Source organism: Oncorhynchus tshawytscha, linkage group LG05, assembly GCF_018296145.1.
Source record: "Oncorhynchus tshawytscha isolate Ot180627B linkage group LG05, Otsh_v2.0, whole genome shotgun sequence".
Classification (NCBI taxonomy): domain Eukaryota; kingdom Metazoa; phylum Chordata; class Actinopteri; order Salmoniformes; family Salmonidae; genus Oncorhynchus; species Oncorhynchus tshawytscha.
Window position 1 is genome coordinate 42,186,750 of NC_056433.1, and position 21,109 is coordinate 42,207,858.

General features: G+C 42.5%; 1 protein-coding gene across 9 annotated transcripts in view; it reads right to left on the bottom strand.

Annotated features, from left to right (window-relative positions):
* Positions 1-21,109, bottom strand: part of LOC112234280 (adhesion G-protein coupled receptor D2) — a 158,060-nt gene that overhangs the window by 103,144 nt on the left and 33,807 nt on the right. For all 9 annotated transcript variants that reach the window (XM_024402337.2, XM_024402340.2, XM_042321909.1 and 6 more), the window contains 7 exons: positions 7,526-7,669; positions 5,122-5,227; positions 4,667-4,778; positions 3,771-3,826; positions 3,496-3,622; positions 1,368-1,471; positions 119-221 (listed from right to left, as the gene is read on the bottom strand). In XM_024402337.2, coding sequence (XP_024258105.1) covers positions 119-221; positions 1,368-1,471; positions 3,496-3,622; positions 3,771-3,826; positions 4,667-4,778; positions 5,122-5,227; positions 7,526-7,669 — 752 coding nt within the window. The remainder of the gene's footprint in view (positions 1-118; positions 222-1,367; positions 1,472-3,495; positions 3,623-3,770; positions 3,827-4,666; positions 4,779-5,121; positions 5,228-7,525; positions 7,670-21,109) is intronic.

The window sequence follows — 21,109 nt, forward strand, 5'->3', positions numbered from 1 at the left end:
TGTGGAGCCACCCTATCCGTTTCAGGGGTAGCGGTTTCCTAGCAAAGAGAGGTGCCGTAGCTAACTAACTGTAAAGTTAATTATTCTGCCCCACAGTTAGCCAAGATTGTTAGCCTACCTTGTTGTTGACAGCTGAGCCACTGCAGAGAAGGACTATCTGGGCACAGGTTAGAGCAATGAACAGGTTCTTGTGGATAGACGTCCTGTCCGATTTGGGAATGCTGGACAGAATCAAAAGATTTAGTGTTGAAAACATTTATATTTTAACAGGACGGCATAACAATAAAACCCAATCAAGTATCTTTGCAATAATTACATATTTCACATGTATACTTTCAGAATGTCTGAGAAAGAAAGTAATAGCAGCAAATATAATGGCTTTAAAGGCTCACTCTGTGATTTATCCAACCCCATCCTCAGCTTTATAGCAAACCAAGTGTGGGTCTATCATTTTGTTGTTATTCAAATGAAGTATTGGCGAATAACCAGCCATCTCTTGTTTTCATCTGTGTGCCATCGGGTGTGTCTGGGATGATTTAGGTGTGACTGGCTAATAAATCTCCTTGTCAAGTCGCCTATTCCCGCTATTTTCCCGCTATTCCAATTCCCATGCTGATTTGGATCTCCATTGATGAGTTAATTTGCTGCCCTTTAATGCCACCATAAACCTTCAGTGTGCTCATACACAGACACTACTAATTACTACATTAGCACTGTTAAAAACTTCTAAAACAGAGCATCAGTGATGACTAGGCAGGATTCCGACCATAGAAATATAATTACTAGAAGGGACAAAGTCCTTGAGATCATGACAATTTTACTTGAAACAAATTACATTGACTTGAATGGGAAAACCCAATTCTAGTAATTGTATCTCTATGATTCCAATGGTATGTTGTTGGCTGGTTTGACCAGGGTTGGGGTCGATTCCATTTCAACTCAGACAACTCTTCATTGGAAATAATGAGAAATGTCTTCAATGAATCTCCTGAATTGAATCAATTCAAATGGAGTTAGAAACCTGAACTCTGGATGTGGCAACTTACTGTTGAGAAGTTCTGCTGTTAAATCAGGTTTAATTGTGAATGTAGCTACTGATGGATTGCTTTTAAATGGGCTTGCTTACAATGTTTGTTTTCTCTTACTGTCTTTAAGTAAATGTTGTTGTTTGCTTTTGCATGGCTAAAATATCATATTCCAGTGAGTGCTGACTAAGAAATGGGCCATGCTGGCTTTGGAGGGTGAAGCTAAGTTAGAGAGGCCAAATGTCTCCAATGAGGCCATGTTGGCTCAAATTCTTCCCAGTTTCACAGTGGTGGTGTTTTTTCAAAAGTAGCAGCTTGGCGACTGGCTAATAAAACACTCACTCCAGCACGGTGAACAGCATCAAGGTCAACACCAGCGCGCACAGAGAGGCCCCAGAGCCGATAAACGTCAGCTTCGTCAAAATATCCTCCTCCTCCTGAGTCCACTGGGGAGAGAAAGGGAGAAAAGCACACACACGCATACACACAGTAGGACAAGCCAGTCAAAACACAGTCAACACATAAGTCTTGTTATCATCCACTGAGTACTGATCACTAGGAACGAGTCTATATTATAGCTGATTAACTCCTACATGGCCTGAGGCCTATGGTTCTCCATACTAACAGTGACATCTACTGGGCAATGTGGCACAATACAAGTTTGCAACAGTCTGATGGCAATAAGTGCAAGTGACTGACATTAGATGAGCTTGATTTGAGGAATACTTGACACAACAAATTACCCTACTAAGCAGAGCAGAGCTGAACTACACTGGCCTGGCTACAAATCCACCAGTTGCTGGAGTTGTGCGTGCATGTGTATAAAATTCTTTGATGCGATATCAGAACTGAAACATATCATTACCACAAAGTGTGCAAAGCTCTCATCAAGGAAAAGGGTGGCTACTTTGAAGAATCTCAAATATAAAATCTGTTTTGATTTGTTTAACAGTCTTTTCTTTACTACATACAATGTAGAAAATAGTACAAATAAAGAAAAACCCTTGAATGAGTAGGTGTGTCCAAACTTTTGACTGGTACTGTAGTGTATGTTGTTGCTTTGACGAAGTCATTTCTGAAGATTATTATTTATACTGAACAAAAATATAAATGCAACACGCAACCATTTAAAAGATTTTCCAGAGTTACAGTTCATATATTGAAATCAGTCAATTTAAATAAATTCATTAGTGCCTAATCTATGGATTTCACATGACTGGGCAGGGGTGCAGCCATGGGTGGGCATAGGTCCACCCACTTGGCAGCCAGGCCCACCCACCGGGGAGCCAGGCCCAGCCAATCAGAATGAGTTTTCCCCCACAAAAGGGCTTTAATTACAGAGAGAAATACTCCTCAGCACCCCCTCTCCACCCACCCTCAGACGATTCCACAAGTGAAGAAGAGGTCCTGGGCTGGCGTGGCTACACGTGTTTTGTGGTTTTGAGGCCGCTTGGACGTACAGCCAAATTCCCTAAAACTACGTTGGAGGCAGTTTATGATATTAAAATTACCATTCAATTATCTGGCAACAGCTCTGGTAGACATTCCTGCAGTCAGCATGCCAACGGCACTCTCTCAAAACGTCTTAACATCTATGGCATTGTGTTGTTCGACAAAACAGCACATTTTAAAGTGGCCTTTTATTGTACCCAGGACAAGGTGCAACTGTGTAATGATCATGCTGTTTAACCAGCTTCTTGATATACCACACCTGTCAGGTGGATGGATTATTTTGGCAAAGGAGAAATGCTCACTAACAAGGATATAAGCTTTCTTGTACGTATGAAACATTTCTGGGATTTTTTATTTCAGCTCATGAAACATGGGACCAACACTTTACAGGTTACGTTTCCATTTTTGTTCAGTGTATTTGATGTGATTAGAGATTAATTTCAAGAGAACAAAAAAAAGTCAACCCTGTTACATAAATTGAACTGAAACTGTTCCTTTTAAAATATATTTTTTTTCTAAAGAAACATTGAACATCTCATAGTCAAATCACAGTGTAAAAGCAGGTGAGCTGGTTCTACTCTTTTTGACAATTTTCTGGTGTTTTGTGGTGGAAAACTGAGTGGGTTGAGCGTAACACATCAACCCTATTACCCATAGATCGACAGGCTAGAAATGTTTTAACAATAACAAAAATACTGTGAAGCTTGCATTCAATTCCCCTTGCCTGATTCACACAACAAGCTTCCATTCTGCATTTCAAAAGGTGATTTATGGCTGATTTAAGATGACATCTTCAACACTGTTACGGTCAATATTGTTACGGTCAACCCTGTTACTTTATTTGGCAGTTACGCACTATTTTGAATTTTGAATTAACCTCTTGAGATGGTAAAACATGTTTTTTATAAAGTTGAACGTACTCTTTATGACAGAATGTTAAAATGTTAGTTTTTTTCCCTCACCAAGTTACACTACTCAAATGGCACGTAATTGGTGGAATGACCATGCTATTCATTACCTTGGACTCCATGTAATTCATCAGGACGGCGAAGTTGGTGGTGTGGTTACAATAGCAGGAAGTGACATCAGAGCTCGTGTGAGTCACCCTGCAACCTTCGCTGGACCAGCCGTTAGAATTCCCAGTCCTGTGGCACAAAAACTCAGAAATCAATATGACACAAACACGCACGCACACACACATACAAACACTACGCAACGTTATGTTATGACTTATCGCTACTGACATGTACTCTAGGGACGTCTGACTTAGCTGCACTGTGTGGTCATACTTACATTAGGGTGAAATTCCAAAACACGCAAACAGGCGTGACTCGCTGTGAATACTCCACCTAGAACAAGAAACAGATGTTTCTCACCCTCTTTCTCTCTCAGTCTCTCTCCTCGCACCCTTCGACAGGACAAGCCAAAAGCAACACGGAATCGGGCCAGGGAACTTACTAGAAAGACCTAGGCCAACTCTTTACTTTGTGAATAGATGTCAAATCAATGACATGTACTGTATTGTAGAGTTTCTATAACAACGTTATGTTTCCCTCAACCATTACTTCACCCTGTTCCCAACCACCTCCAACCAATGTAAAAATAACCATGATTGGTTTGAATTGCACCATTTGTTAGTGAAACCCAAAGATTCTGGGGTTCTTGAGAATCTGGCAACCTCGCCTAAGAAAAATTGTAGGAGGAGAACCACCCACTAGACACAATATATACACATCAACGTTACACCACACACCCATACTTAAGCTCTTACAAAATCGTAACATATTGTACGGATTGGAATTAGTTTCATCATAAGAATTGCAGGAAATATTTTTGTTGTTGTTGCAGGACATAACATTTCACACTACTGAGCCGAACCAAGCCAAGCCGCACTGGCTGGCCTGATTACTCATCACCGTAGTTGCTGGAGCAGAGCTGGAAAGGACAATGTGAAATTAAAATATCCAAACCACTCTATGGTTCAGGTTGGCACTATAGTGTGAATCAGGATGCAGGCAGTAATCTAGTGTGTAGCAGTGGGCTTTATCCCCTTCATATATAGTAATGTGTATGTCCCAAATGGCGCCCTATTCCCTATAGAGCAGTAATTTTGACATGGACACATAGGACTCTAAAGGTAATAGGGTGCACTATAAAAGTGCCATTTGGGATGCAGCCATTGATCTTACCACGTGCGAGGAGGACAAAGTATAGTGGATGGCCACTGGGATGTTCTGGGCCTTGGAGGGGTCTCGAACCGTGGCTGAGATGACTGCAGTGGCCAGGCGACCAGGGAGGACACTGCGGAGAGCAATAATTGAGTAGATGTAACCTTTAGGCCTTTCCTTTCATGTGAGCTTGTTGGCAACCAAAATCAGATCTTATCCAATTAAGATCAGACTACTTGAAGTGTAAAGTGTATTTAAAAAAAAACATTTTTCTAGTAGATAAAGATTGTATTCAGATATAATCCAACAATGTATTCCCTATGAATTCTCCATGCTGTATGTTGGTGTAGCATTTTAATTCCCCAAAAGATCTGGAAGTTCTGAAACGTTTACCATAATTATGTCAAAGCATGGTCATTCATTGTATTGGATGACATTCTCTACTAGGTCAAATTGGAGGTGTAAGGAAACCAGACCCTGTGTTTTCACTCTGGTCTTCTGGAGAAGTGTCCTGCTCCATCCTAGACTGGATCTCCATGAGATGGCTGTAGTACGTATGGATGAACATCACTTCCTTGTGACCTGCCAAACAAAATGGGTGATAAAATAAATATCTTGTTGTATTTGTCGCAATTTAACCAACTCAAAGTGCTCTTGAAGTCACCACACTATTTAGTTGATGTAGCCTAGTTTTAACAGGCCTATGAAGCATTTGTTGGCCGACTAGTAAAATATTATGGGGTTAATACGGTCTAGTGAAAATTACATTCGCTGTAGCCTAGCTTTGACTGAACCATGCACCATGGTCCTTTTCTCTCTCCTTGTTCATTGCTATCGGGAGAATTTGGGAAGGTTGTGCCTGTTTTTACTTTGCTTACTGTGGTGATTTTATCAGAGGGAACATTTGATTTTCCGCTAATCAAAGATATTTGCTGTAGAGGAAAGCACTACGGTTGATCAATTGCCCGCAAATCTACATTTACATTTTACTTTGTAAAAATAAGCTGTTATGGGACTCTTTTATAGCCTAAGGTAGGCTATATTTTACATAAAAGCTAACAATTTACTTATTATTCATTAATTATCATTCGTTAGCCTAAAAATCTATGGTAGGCCTTTTCTAGCAATAAAGTACAGTGGGGCAAAAAAGTATTCAGTCAGCCACCAAATGTGCAAGTTCTCCCACTTAAAAATATGAGAGAGGCCTGTAATTTTCATCATAGGTACACTTCAACTATGACAGACAAAATGAGGGAAAAAAATCCAGAAAATCACATTGTAGGATTTTTTATGAATTTATTTGCAAATTATGGTGGAAAATAAGTATTTGGTCAATAACAAAAGTTTATCTCAATACTTTGTTATATACCCTTTGTTGGCAATGACAGAGGTCAAACGTTTTCTGTAAGTCTTCACAAGTTTTTCACACACTGTTGCTGGTATTTTGGCCCATTCCTCCATGCAGATCTCCTCTAGAGCAGTGATGTTTTGGGGCAGTTGTATGTAAACTTCCGACTTCAACTTTACATTTTACTTTGTAAAAATAAGCTGTTATGGGACTCTTATTTACTATAACTCTATTACTAATCAAATGTATTGTAAGGGAAATAAAAACATGTTACATGCTGCAGTAGGACTTTAGAATAACGCTAAACATATCCTTGACTCTATACAGAGAAGCAAACGATGCCAGCCCACAGAATGAATGACAATGGATGGAATGGGCAATCAAGTTACTTCACAATCTGATTTAAATAAGGCCTAACTGAATGATGAAGGTGAAGAGGTTGGTTACATTTAGAACAACAATAGTGTTAAAACAAGTTTGTGTTATGCCTATTTATCAGCGTTGGCACCATTCTCTTTCACGTTTTGACAGCACTGCAAATACTGCAGAATTTAGATTTGGAGCCTGATGGAGGATCAGATATTGAGCTTGAAATCGACCTTGCTGATGAAGAGTCTTCATCTGATTCTGATCTTGAGTCTCGCCGCAGAAAAACCAGAACAGAGCCAAATGAGACGGTGATCCCAACTGCCACGGTGAGACAGGAGTCTGGGAGGGATGGCACGGTTTGGGTAGAAAAGAGTGATGAGTTGATGTGACATGCAGATGTCGCAGTGCATCAGAGATTGTACTGTTGCACATGTGCACAAAAAAGGAAACAGTACGTGGGACATGTCTAATGATGAACTGTAAGCATTTATTGCACGAGGAAAGAGCATGGATGTAGAGGAATTTTGTTCTGATAGTTTTAGGGTGGACTTGTTTTGGGAGAGACCATGCCACACAACCGCTACAGAGAGGTTTTGCGACACCTGCAGCAGGGGCACACAAAACAAGGCCCATGAAAACTGTGTGCAGTGTAACCGATTTGTTTGTGGGGCTTGCTCACACAAAGCCTCGAAGCTGTGTGCTGACTTTGGAAACAAAGCATAAAGAGAAGACGAGATTGATTCATGCGTAAAGGCACGCAAGTGTCCGATACAATCAAAAAATGCGTGTTCTTATATCTTGTCATGAATATACAGTATTTCCACAAATATTAATTAATGCAATTCATCCTTCACAATTGTTCATGCACTGATGCTTTTGTTTAGGAATATGGCAAATAATTTCACCTGTGTACCTGGCTGGTTATATTATTATTATAGTTTTAACTTCTACTTTGTCAAAAGAACCTGTAACTGGACTTTATTAATTACTAGAAACTATTACTAATCGAATCTACAAATAAAGTTGATCAAATGGATTACACTGTAATGTTTTTATTGTAAGGGAAACAAAAATAGGCTATAGGCAACGTTCTCTAGTGGTTCTAGAGTTAAACCTTAGTGTGAGTGTCCGTGTGTGTGTTCATCCGCATGTATGAGTGTTACCTAAGTCATGTAGTCTCTGGACCTCCGTGTCGGGGATGAGCAGCTCGTCCTGGCCACTAACTCTACTGTGGCCGCCAAACACTGACGGTTTAAACACACAGCTGCAGCTCATCTGGGACAGCTTCCGTGCCTCCACGTGCACATCTGGGAACAAAGGACATACAGGGAAATTGGACTCCTATAAAGTAATACAGGAACATTACAGACAAATTGGACTCGTGCTAAAATATGGAATTGTTTTAAGATGATCATACCAAGGATAATTTAGTTATTTGAGGTATCAAAAATATACAGTACCAGTCAAAAGTTTGGAAACACCTACTCGTTCAAGGGTTTTTCTTTATTTGTACTATTTTCTACATTGAAGAAAATATGAAAACTATGAAATAACACATATGGACTCATGCAGTAACCAAAAAAAATGTTAAAACGACTCAAAAACTATTTTAGATTTTAGATTCTTCAAAGTAGCCACCCTTTGCCTTGACAGCTTTGCAAACTTTTGGCATTCTCTCAACCAGCTTCATGAGGTATTCTTTCGTTTTGACGTTTCTACTGTAGCATACAGTATGTATGTATGGAGCATAAAGTATTAACAGTTTTATTCACAGTACTGGTGAAAATTAATACTTTCCGATAATTGCATAGATTTTAATGGACACCTATGATGTGTGTAAAATACTTTTTTGAAGGTTGTACTATTTTACGATGAAATAATGCTAAGCTATTTGCCAGCTATGTGTTGCGCCATGTTTGTTGACATTATACAATGCATTCTGGGTGTCACGTAAACGTCTGTTAGACCAAAGATGTTATATAATGAGGTGAAGTAGACGACACACCCCCTTCAAAAACGACCAAACTCATCTCGTCTCCAGAAGGCTCTGCATCTCAGTGCAAGAGGCGTCACTGCGGTCCCTGGTTCGAATCCAGGCTACATCACATCCGGCCTGGATTTAGGATTCCAATAGGGTAGCGCACAATTGGCACAGCGTCCTCTGGGTTTGGCCGGGGTAGGCAGCCATTGTAAATAAGAATTTGCTCTTAACTGACTTGCCTAGTTATATAAAGGTTAAATAAAAATAAAAAGCTTATCTTTGGTTGACGCAAAAAAAAAAACATGGTGGCACGCACACACTAACCTTCATCGGATTACTTTTGATTTTTATAAAGTGTTTTACTCAATTATTTCAATCAGTACTCTGAGCTCACCCGTGATATGATGAATTGTAAATAGTAATTCCTATTGGCTGATTTCATATTCGGGTTTCTGTCAGCCGAGAGTTAAATATGAACGCTTGTGTTACGTCAATCTTTCCTATGTTAGCACTAGGACTAATGTAGCCTACATTTTCTGGTTTGGATGATTGTGAATGTCTGAACATTACATCCAGAAATAACCTGGTCACAATCAGGACATAACTTTGTGAGAACTGTGTTTGTGCAAAATGTTTCTGTGAAAAAACAGTGTGGCTGGCAAAACCTTGGATCACTGCTATTCTAACTTCCGCGATGCATATAAGGCCCTTCCCTGCCCTCCTTTCGGAAAAGCTGACCACGACTCCATTTTGTTGATCCCTGCCTACAGACAGAAACTAAAACAAGAAGCTCCCACGCTGAGGTCTGTTCAACGCTGGTCCGACCAATCTGATTCCACCCTCCAAGACTGCTTCCATCACGTGGACTGGGATATGTTTCGTATTGCGTCAGACAACAACATTGACGAATACGCTGATTCGGTGTGCGAGTTCATTAGAACGTGCGTTGAAGATGTCGTTCCAATAGCAACGATTAAAGTATTCCCAACCCAGAAACCGTGGATTGATGGCAGCATTCGGGTGAAACTGAAAGCGAAAACCACTGCTTTTAATCAGGGCAAGGTGACCGGAAATATGACCGAATAGAAACAGTGTAGATATTCTCTCCGCAAGGCAATCAAACAAGCTAAGCGTCAGTATAGAGACAAAGTAGAATCTCAATTCAACGGCTCAGACACAAGAGGTATGTGGCAGGGTCTACAGTCAATCACGGATTACAAAAAGAAAACCAGCCCCGTCACGGACCCGGATGTCTTGCTCCCAGGCAGACTAAATAACTTTTTTGCCCGCTTTGAGGACAATACAGTGCCACTGACACGGCCTGCAACCAAAACATGCGGCCTCTCCTTCACTGCAGCCGAGGTGAGTAAAACATTTAAACGTGTTAACCCTCAACAGCCTGTCCAGACGGCATCCCCAGCCGCGCCCTCAGAGCATGCGCAGACCAGCTGGCTGGTGTGTTTACTGACAAATTCAATCAATCCCTATCCCAGTCTGCTGTTCCCACATGCTTCAAGAGGTCCACCATTGTTCCTGTTCCCAAGAAAGCTAAGGTAACTGAGCAAAACGACTACCGCCCCGTAGCACTTCCGTCATCATGAAGTGCTTTGAGAGACAGAGTCAAGGACCATATCACCTCCACCCTACCTGACACCCTAGACCCACTCCAATTTGCTTACCGCCCAAATAGGTCCACAGACGGTGCAATCTCAACCACACTGCACACTGCCCTAACCCACCTGGACAAGAGGAATACCTATGTGAGAATGCTGTTCATCGACTACAGCTCGGCATTTAACACCATAGTACCCTCCAAGCTCGTCATCAAGCTCGAGACCCTGTGTCTCGACCCCGCCCTGTGCAACTGGGTACTGGACTTCCTGACGGGCCGCCCCCAGGTGGTGAGGGTAGGCAACAACATCTCCACCCCGCTGATCCTCAACACTGGGGCCCCACAAGGGTGCGTTCTGAGCCCTCTCCTGTACTCCCTGTTCACCCACGACTGCATGGCCACGCACACCTCCAACTCAATCATCAAGTTTGTGGACGACACAACAGTGGTAGGCTTGATTACCAACAACGACGAGACGGCCTACAGGGAGGAGGTGAGGGCCCTCTGAGTGTGGTGTCAGGAAAATAACCTCACACTCAACGTCAACAAAACTAAGGAGATGATTGTGGACTTCAGGAAACAGCAGAGGGAACACCCCCCTATCCACATCGATGGAACAGTAGTGGAGAGGGTAGCAAGTTTTAAGTTCCTCGGCAAACACATCACAGACAAACTGAATTGGTCCACCCACAAGGACAGCATCGTGAAGAAGGCGCAGCAGCGCCTCTTCAACCTCAGGAGGCTGAAGAAATTCGGCTCGTCACCAAAAGCACTCACAAACTTCTACAGATGCACAATCGAGAGCATCCTGGCAGGCTGTATCACCGCCTGGTACGGCAACTGCTCCGCCCACAACCGTAAGGCTCTCCAGAGGGTAGTGAGGTCTGCACAACGCATCACCGGGGGCAAACTACCTGCCCTCCAGGACACCTACACCACCCGATGTTACAGGAAGATCATCAAGGACAACAACCACCCGAGCCACTGCCTGTTCACCCCGCTATCATCCAGAAGGCGAGGTCAGTACAGGTGCATCAAAGCTGGGACCGAGAGACTGAAAAACAGCTTCTATCTCAAGGCCATCAGACTGTTAAACAGCCACCACTGACATTGAGTGGCTGCTGCCAACACACTGACTCAACTCCAGCCACTTTAATAATAGGAATTGATGGGAAATGATGTAAAATATATCACTAGCCACTTTAAACAATGCTACCTAATATCATGTTTACATACCCTACATTATTCATCTCATATGTATATGTATTTACTGTACTCTATATCATCTACTGCATCTTTATGTAATACATGTATCACTAGCCACTTTAATTAACTATGCCACTTTGTTTACATACTCATCTCATATGTATATACTGTACTCGATACCATCTACTGTATCTTGCCTATGCCGCTCTGTACCATCACTCATTCATATATCTTTATGTACATATTCTTTATCCCCTTACACTTGTGTGTATAAGACAGTAGTTTTGGAATTGTTAGTTAGATTACTTGTTGATTATTACTGCATTGTCGGAACTAGAAGCACAAGCATTTCGCTACACTCGCATTAACATCTGCTAACCATGTGTATGTGACAAATAAAATTTGATTTGATGATTTGAAAAGCTGACTGTCGCGTCAATCGAAACTGGACGTTCTAAATAAGCATTCTAAAATCACACTGGTTTGAGCGTACGCAGCAGGGACCACTAGGGTTGCACATTTTGGGAAATACTAAGAGGTGGAAACTTTCTGTGGAAATTAACAGGAATAAATGGGAATTAACAGAAATAGTTGCAACTTAATATGAATACCATTTAAATGTAATGTTTTTGCATTGGATATATTTACCATATCATATGGAGACAGAAACATAAACCTTTTACCTTATCATAAGTAGACATATTTGCAAATAATAAAATCCTTCCAATAGAAATTTTTAAAACTATTTAGTTATGAATTGAACTTTAATTAAACGAGTTGACTCTTCACCTGGGATGATTTCACTGAACAACAATAGAAAGGGAAAATTGAATGATCCCCAATGATCCATCGCATTTCCCAAAAACGTTTTCAACATACATCTGTCTAGAAACAAATGCTTTGGTTGTATTCCTCTCAGGCTTCCATATCTTCTCCCTGGACCTCCTCGATGTCTACCTCTTGAACATCAGACTTTGAGGCCTCATCTTCACTGTCACTTTCCAACCTTGTTGGGATGGTTCTTGTCAGGCTCAAAAAGCCTCAGATCCACAAACTCCCTTCCACCACGTGGCTGATGAAATATGTTGGCACGACTGCCATATTGCATCTCCATCCCAAAGCGCTTGCTTGGAAGTGTACTTCGCCAGACTGCCAAGGACCTTGCCCTCATCCAGGCCAAGGTGGTGAGACATGGTAGTGATGACACCATAGGCCTTGTTGATCTCTGCACCAGACAGGATGCTCTTGCCAGCATACTTGTGGTCCAACATGTACGCTGCGGCGTGTATGGGCTTCAGGCAGAAGTCTTCACGCTTTTTGATGCATTTCATTACAGCGGTTTCCTCTGCTTGGAGCAACAGTGAAGGGGGCAGGGCAGTATGGATTTCTTCTCATACATCTACAAGCAGAGTGAACATCAGACAGGATGGCATTGTCTCCCTTAATCTGGGCAATGGCTACTGCTATAGGTTTCAGGAGTTTCAGGCTGCTTACCACTTTCTCCCAAAATACATCATACAGGAGGATCCTCTTGATGGGGCTGTCCATATCGGCAGACTGTGACATACAGTGGGGCAAAAAAGTATTTAGTCAGCCACCAATTGTGCAAGTTCTCCCACTTAAAAAGATGAGAGAGGCCTGTAATTTTCATCATAGGTACACTTCAACTATGACAGACAAAATGAAAAAAAAAATCCAGAAAATCACATTGTAGGATTTTTAATGAATTTATTTGCAAATTATGGTGGAAAATAAGTATTTGGTCACCTACAAACAAGCAAGATTTCTGGCTCTCACAGACCTGTAACTTCTTCTTTAAGAGGCTCCTCTGTCCTCCACTCGCTACCTGTATTAATGGCACCTGTTTGAACTTGTTATCAGTATAAAAGACAAATGTCCACAACCTCAAACAGTCACACTCCAAACTCCACTATGGCCAAGACCAAAGAGCTGTCAAAGGACACCAGAAACAAAATTGAAGACCTGCACCAGGCTGGGAAGACTGAATCTGCAATAGGTAAGCAGCTTGGTTTGAAGAAATCAACTGTGGGAGCAATTATTAGGAAATGGAAGACATACAAGACCACTGATAATCTCCCCCGATCTGGGGCTCCACGCAATATCTCACCCCGTGGGGTCAAAATGATAACAAGAACGGTGAGCAAAAATCCCAGAACCACACAGGAGGACCTAGTGAATGACCTGCAGAGAGCTGGGACCAAAGTAACAAAGCCTACCATCAGTAACACACTACGCCGCCAGGGACTCAAATCCTGCAGTCCAGACGTGTCCCCCTGCTTAAGCCAGTACATGTCCAGGCCCGTCTGAAGTTTGATAGAGAGCATTTGGATGATCCAGAAGAAGATTGGGAGAATGTCATATGGTCAGATGAAACCAAAATATAACTTTTTGGTAAAAACTCAACTCGTCGTGTTTGGTGGACAAAGAATGCATCTAAAGAACACAATACCTACTGTGAAGCATGGGGGTGGAAACATCATGATTTGGGGCTGTTTTTCTGAAAAGGGACCAGGACGACTGATCCGTGTAAAGGAAAGAATGAATGGGGCAATGTATCGTGAGATTTTGAGTGAAAACCTCCTTCCATCAGCAAGGGCATTGAAGACGAAACGTGGCTGGGTCTTTCAGCATGACAATGATCCCAAACACACCGCCCAGGCAATGAAGGAGTGGCTTCGTAAGAAGCATTTCAAGGTCCTGGAGTGGCCTAGCCAGTCTCCAGATCTCAACCCCATAGAAAATCTTTGGAGTTGAAAGTCCGTGTTGCCCAGCAACAGCCCCAAAACATCACTGCTCTATAGGAGATCTGCATGGAGGAATGGGCCAAAATACCAGCAACAGTGTGTGGAGGTGAGGGCCCTCTGAGTGTGGTGTCAGGAAAATAACCTCACACTCAACGTCAACAAAACTAAGGAGATGATTGTGGACTTCAGGAAACAGCAGAGGGAACACCCCCTTATCCACATCGATGGAACAGTAGTGGAGAGGGTAGCAAGTTTTAAGTTCCTTGGCATACACATCACAGACAAACTGAATTGGTCCACTCACACAGACAGCATCGTGAAGAAGGCGCAGCAGCGCCTCTTCAACCTCAGGAGGCTGAAGAAATTCGGCTTGTCACCAAAAGCACTCACAAACTTCTACAGATGCACAATCGAGAGCATCCTGGCGGGCTGTATCACCGCCTGGTACGGCAACTGCTCCGCCCACAACCGTAAGGCTCTCCAGAGGGTAGTGAGGTCTGCACAACGCATCACCGGGGGCAAACTACCTGCCCTCCAGGACACCTACACCACCCGATGTTACAGGAAGGCCATAAAGATCATCAAGGACATCAACCACCCGAGCCACTGCCTATTCACCCCGCTATCATCCAGAAGGCGAGGTCAGTACAGGTGCATCAAAGCTGGGGCCGAGAGACTGAAAAACAGCTTCTATCTCAAGGCCATCAGACTGTTAAACAGCCACCACTAACATTGAGTGGCTGCTGCCAACACACTGACACTGACACTGACTCAACTCCAGCCACTTTAATAATGGGAATTGATGGGAAATGTAAATATATCACTAGCCACTTTAAACAATACTTACCCTACATTATTCATCTCATATGCATACGTATATACTGTACTCTATATCATCGACTGCATCCTTATGTAATACATGTATCACTAGCCACTTTAACTATGCCACTTTGTTTACATACTCATCTCATATGTATATACTGTACTCGATACCATCTACTGTATCTTGCCTATGCTCCTCTGTACCATCACTCATTCATATATCCTTATGTACATATTCTTTATCCCCTTACACTGTGTATAAGACAGTAGTTTTGGAATTGTTAGTTAGATTACTTGTTGGTTATTACTGCATTGTCGGAACTAGAAGCACAAGCATTTCGCTACACTCGCATTAACATCTGCTAACCATGTGTATGTGACAAATAAAATTTGATTTGATTTGAAAACCACGTGAAGACTTACAGAAAACGTTTGACATTTGTCATTGCCAACAAAGGGTATATAACAAAGTATTGAGAAAATTTTGTTATTGACCAAATACTTATTTTCCACCATAATTTGCAAATAAATAAATATAAAATCCTACAATATGATTTTCTGGATTTTTTTCCTCATTTTGTCTGTCGTAGTTTAAGTGTACCTTTGATGAAAATTACAGGCCTCTCATCGTTTTAAGCGGGAGAACTTGCACAATTGGTATATGACTAAATACTTTTTTGCCCCACTGTACATGACCATTTCTTGGAGAGACTCCTTCCCATCCAGGAGACTGTCAAACATGATGACAACACCACCCCAATGAGTGTTGCTTGGCAGCTTCAATGTGGTGCTCTTATTCTTCTCACTCCACTTGGTGAGGTAGATTGCTGCTATAACTTGATGACCCTTCACATACCTAACCATTTCCTTGGCTTTCTTGTAGAGTCTTTCTTCTATTGTTTTCAGTGCCATGATGTCCTTGAGGAGCATATTCAATGCATAAGCAGCACAGCCAATGGGTGTGATGTGAGGGAAGGACTCCTCCACTAGACCAAGCAGCCTTCATGTTTCCAGGATTGTCTGTCACCGCTGCAAATACCTTCTGTGGTCCAAGGTCATTGATGGCTGCCTTCAGCTTATCTGCAATGTAGAGACCGGTGTGTCTGTTGTCCCTTGTGTCTGTGCTCTTGTAGAATACTGGTTTGAGGGGTGGAGATGATGTAGTTTATCAGAGGTGAACCAGTTGCATACACAACTTGAGCAAGACATTCATCAGCATTTCTCTGACTACATTCCTCCATTGAGTCAAAAAAACTTCTGATTCCAGGAGGACCATGAGCTGTTGCTATCAATAAGGTGTCTGATTCAGCATTATCACCTCAAATAGAAGTAGAGGGACTTTTGTCAGAGGTTGCTTGTTGTGAGTGCTGAGGGAACTTTATGCACTTGGCCAGATGATTCTGCATCATTGATGCATTCTTCACATATGATTTGGCACAGTATATGCAAATGTACACAGCTTTTCCTTCTACATTAGCTGCAGTGAAATGTCTCCACACATCAGTTAGTGCCTGTGACATTCCTGTAAAGATTAGAAAAAAATTGTTAAAAAAACAAATACAATTCCATGTACAGATAAATAGTTAAGCAATAAAATACATGTTTTAAAATGAAACATGTATGTAAACAGGTGAATTAACACTCCTCAGTTAGGCTCAAGCAAGCTAAAACAAAAACTAACTAGCAGAAATTGTTAGTTTAGAAATGATTTAAACAAAAAAATCTAAAATGTCATATAAAATATATTCACCCCACCCAGTATTGTAATCAAAACTTACCAGAAAGCATGTAGTCCTTGGCTCAGACAGTGTAGTAAGGTGGGCTCAATAGCATCTCATTACACTGAACCCAAACCGGATGCGCGCGTGCGCCATCGTGCCCTATCGTGCATACATTTATTTTGTCCCCCTACACCAAACGCGATCATGACAAGCAGGTTAAAATATCAAAACAAACTCTGAACCAATGACATTCATTTGGGGACAGGTCGAAAAGCATTAAACATGTGTGGCAATTTAGCTAGTTAGCTTGCACTTGCTAGCTAATTTGTCCTATTTAGCTAGCTTGCTGTTGCTAACTAATATGTCCTGGGATATAAACATTGAGTTTGTTATTTTACCTGAAATGCACAAGGACCTCTACTCCTACAATTAATCCACGCATAAAACGGCCAACCGAATCGTTTCTAGTCATCTTCTCCTCCTTCCAGGCTTTTTCATCTTTGAACTTATATGGTGATTGGCATCTAAACTTTCATAGTACTACCACGATGACCGGCAAAACTGTTCGTCTTTCAATCACCCACGTGGGTATAACCAATGAGGAGATTGCACGTGGGTACCTGCTTCTATAAACTAATGAGGAAATGGGAGAGGCAGGACTTTCAGCGTGATCTGCGTCAGAAATAGAAAGGAGTTCTATTTTAGCCCTTGGCATCACAGACGCTCGTTGGCGCGCGCGAGCAGTGTGGGTGAAATAATTTAATAACATGGATTTCTAAATGTATTTTGCTCGCTAGCGCACGCGACGTGTCCGGTCTGGCCAGCATGTTAGTGTGCAATATCTTGAGAATCAGCTGTACATGTGATGGAAGAGTGCACTGTGCATGCAGATGGTTGCAATACCATTGAATCGGGGATAGTTTAACCAAAATATGCCACAAGACCTAGAATTGTGTGTATCCCATGTGTATCCCACAAAAAAGGTTCACTGTTATAAGCTAACTTTTTGATGAATTTAAGAAAAATTCCCCAAATTCCAGGGCTTAACTTCCCATGGAAATATTCTGGTAATTTACCAGAAAGTTTCCGACACTTTGCAACCCTAGGGACCACAATAGAATGATCACACCCATTTGTTGGTACGTGTCAAGAGAGTTTATCTATACTTTCCATAGCTGTCTATTTACCAACACAAACTGACGCTGGCACTAAGACCGCACTAAATGAGCTGTAAAGGGCCAAACGCAAATAGGAAAATGCTCATCCAGAAGTGGCACTCCTAGTGGCTGGTGATTTTAATGCAGGGAAACTGATATCCATCTTACCTCATTTCTTTAAGCATGTCACCTGTGCAACTAGAATTTAAAAAACTCTAGATCACCATCACTCCACACACAGAAACACATGCAAAGCTCTCCCTCACCCACCATCTGCCAAATAATACTATCATCCTGATTCCTGCTTACAAGCAAAAAATCAAACAGGAAGTACCAATGATGCGCCCAATGTGTAAGTGGTCCGATGAAGTGGATGTTAAGCTACAGGACTGTTTTGCTAGCACAGACTGGAATATGTTCCGGGATTCATTTGATGGCATTGAGGAACTTACCACACCAGTCACCAACTTCATTAACAAGCATGCCCACATTCACATCGACGGGGATGTAGTGGAGCGGGTCGAGAGATTCAAGATTGTTGGTTTCTACATCACTAAGGATCTATCACTGTCCACACACACCAACACAAGTCATTAAGAGGGCACGAAACACCTCTTCTCCCTAAGGAGTCTGAAAAAATTTGGAATGGGCCCTCAGATCCTCAAAAAGTTATACAGCTGCACCATTGAGAGCATCTTGACTGGCTGCATCACCAGTTGGTATGACAACAACTTGGCATCCTTCCGCAAGGCGCTAGAGGGTAGTGAGTACGGCCAAGTAAATCACTGGGGCCGAGCTTCCTGCCATCTTGGACCTCTATAACAGGCAGAGCCAGAGGAAGGCCCAGAAAAATTCATAGACCAGGGGTTCCCAAACATTCTTGGCCCACAACCCCATTTTGAGATCTAAAACTTCTCTGAAACCCAACCATGTGAAAAAATGTACACTTTACATACAAAAGTATGTGGACACCCTTTCAAATTCACCTGTTGCTAACATGTGTATAAAATCGAGCACACAGCCATGCAATCTACATAGACAAACATTGGCAGTACAATGGCCTTACTGAAGAGCCCACCTTTGCAACAAGTCAGTTTGGCAAATTTCTGCCATGCTTGAGCTGCCCTGGTCAACTGTAAGTGCTGTTATTGTGAAGTGGAAATGTCTAGGCATAACAACGGCTCAGCCGCAAAGTGGTAAGCCACACAATCCCACAGAACGAGACCGCCGAATGCTGAAGCGCATAAAAATCGTCTGTCCTCAGCTGCAACACTTACAACCGAGTTCCAAACTGCCATTGGAAGCAACATCAGCACAATAACTGTTCGTCGGGAGCTTCATGAAATGGTTTTCCGTGGCCGCTTAAGATCACCATGTGCAATGTCAAGCGTCAGCTGGAGTGGTGTAAAGCTTGCCGCTATTGGACTCTGGAGCAATGGAAACGTGTCCTCTGGAGTGATGAATCACGCATCACCATCTGGCAGTCCAACGGACAAATCTGGGTTTGGTGGATGCCAGGAGAACGCTACCTGCCCCAAACCTGCCCCAATGCATAGTGCCAACGGGAAAGTTTGGTGGATGAGGAATAATTTCTGGGGCTGTTTTTCATGGTTCGGGCTAGGCCCCTTAGTTCCAGTGAAGGGAAATCTTAACACAACAGCATACAATGACATTCTAGAAGAGTCTGTGCTTCCAACTTTGTGGGAACAGTTTGGGGAAGGCCCATTCCTGTTTCAGCATGACAATGCCTCGGTGCACAAAGCAAGGTCCATACAGAAACGGTTTGTCGAGATCGGTGTGCAAGAACTTGACTGGCCTGCACAGAGCCCTAACCTCAACCCCATCGAACACCTTTGGGATGAATTGGAACGCAGACTGCGAGCCAGGCCTAATTGCCCAACATCTGTTCTCGACCTCACTAATGCTCGTGGCTGAATGGAAGCAAGTCCCTGCAGCAATGTTCCAACATCTAGGGGAAAGCTCTGAAAAATACGAGGAGAAATCATGATGCCAGTGATGTTTAGGTCAGAATGTCGGAGCTCTAGAAAGAGGTCCAAGTTCCTGAGTTGGAAATTCGAGTTGGATGACTGTTCAAAAATATATATCCTTGTCGGAGTTCCCAGTTGTTTTGAACGCAGCATTAATGCTCAGAGGGAGACGGCAGGGTATTCCCTTTGAGTCAGGAACCAAAACTCCTCCACAGTGACCAGTGAATGCATTCGGTCACATGACAGCTCGATCAGCTGTTCATTTTCACTTACCGGCATGTCAACTGAGCCAGGATCACAGTTAAACGGATTGGGAAGTAGGTTCCAAAGTTCTCTTCCAAGCATCGGAAGTGAGCAGTCATCACTCGTGTGGGACACTTACTGATGCTGTTGTCCGATAGAAACATGCACAGCCTAGGGAAGGGGGCATGGTTCGCTTTTGAAATACTCTCTCCAATAGGAATTCTTCCCTCTGAATCCACTGATTCGATCACTCGTCAGTAGAATGTTTTTGTATTTCCCCTGCATGCTCGTGTTCAGTTCTCCAAATATGTCTGTTACATAGTCAAGGAAACACATTTTTTTTCATTACACAAAAAGTCAACCAAGTCTGTTTTTTTTTTTTGGGGGGGGTTTACATCCATGTTGAATCAAATCAAATTTATTTATATAGCCCTTCGTACATCAGCTGATATCTCAAAGTGCTGTACAGAAACCCAGCCTAAAACCCCAAACAGCAAGCAATGCAGGTGTAGAAGCACGGTGGCTAGGAAAAACTCCCTAGAAAGGCCAAAACCTAGGAAGAAACCTAGAGAGGAACCAGGCTATGTGGGGTGGCCAGTCCTCTTCTGGCTGTGCCGGGTGGAGATTATAACAGAACATGGCCAAGATGTTCAAATGTTCATAAATGACCAGCATGGTTGAATAATAATTAAGGCAGAACAGTTGAAACTGGAGCAGCAGCACGGCCAGGTGGACTGGGGACAGCAAGGAGTCATCATGTCAGGTAGTCCTGACAACAGTTCCTCTCTCAATACGAAATATCTTTCCAACACTCTCCCTCAATAACCACCAAGCCTCAGTGTGCAATAGAACATTGTCATGCTCTGATGCCATATCTCCACATAGTTTAGCTAACAGGCGTGCGCGCAGGGGACGTGGTTTGATGAGGTTAATAATCAAAGTTACCTGGTGCAGTACAGCGGCAAGAAAAAGTATGTGAACCCTTTGGAATTTCCTGGATTTCTGCATAAATTGTACATACAATTTGAACTGATCTTCATCTAAGTCACAACAATAAACAAACACAGTGTGCTTAAACTAATAACACACACATTATTGTATTTTTCTTGTCTATATTGAATACATAATTTAAACAAACGTCTGGGACCTGTTGGATCGGAGGGTGAGGGCTAGGGCCATTCCCCCCCAGAAATGTCCGGGAACTTGCAGGTGCCTTGGTGGAAGAGTTGGGTAACATCTCACAGCAAGAACT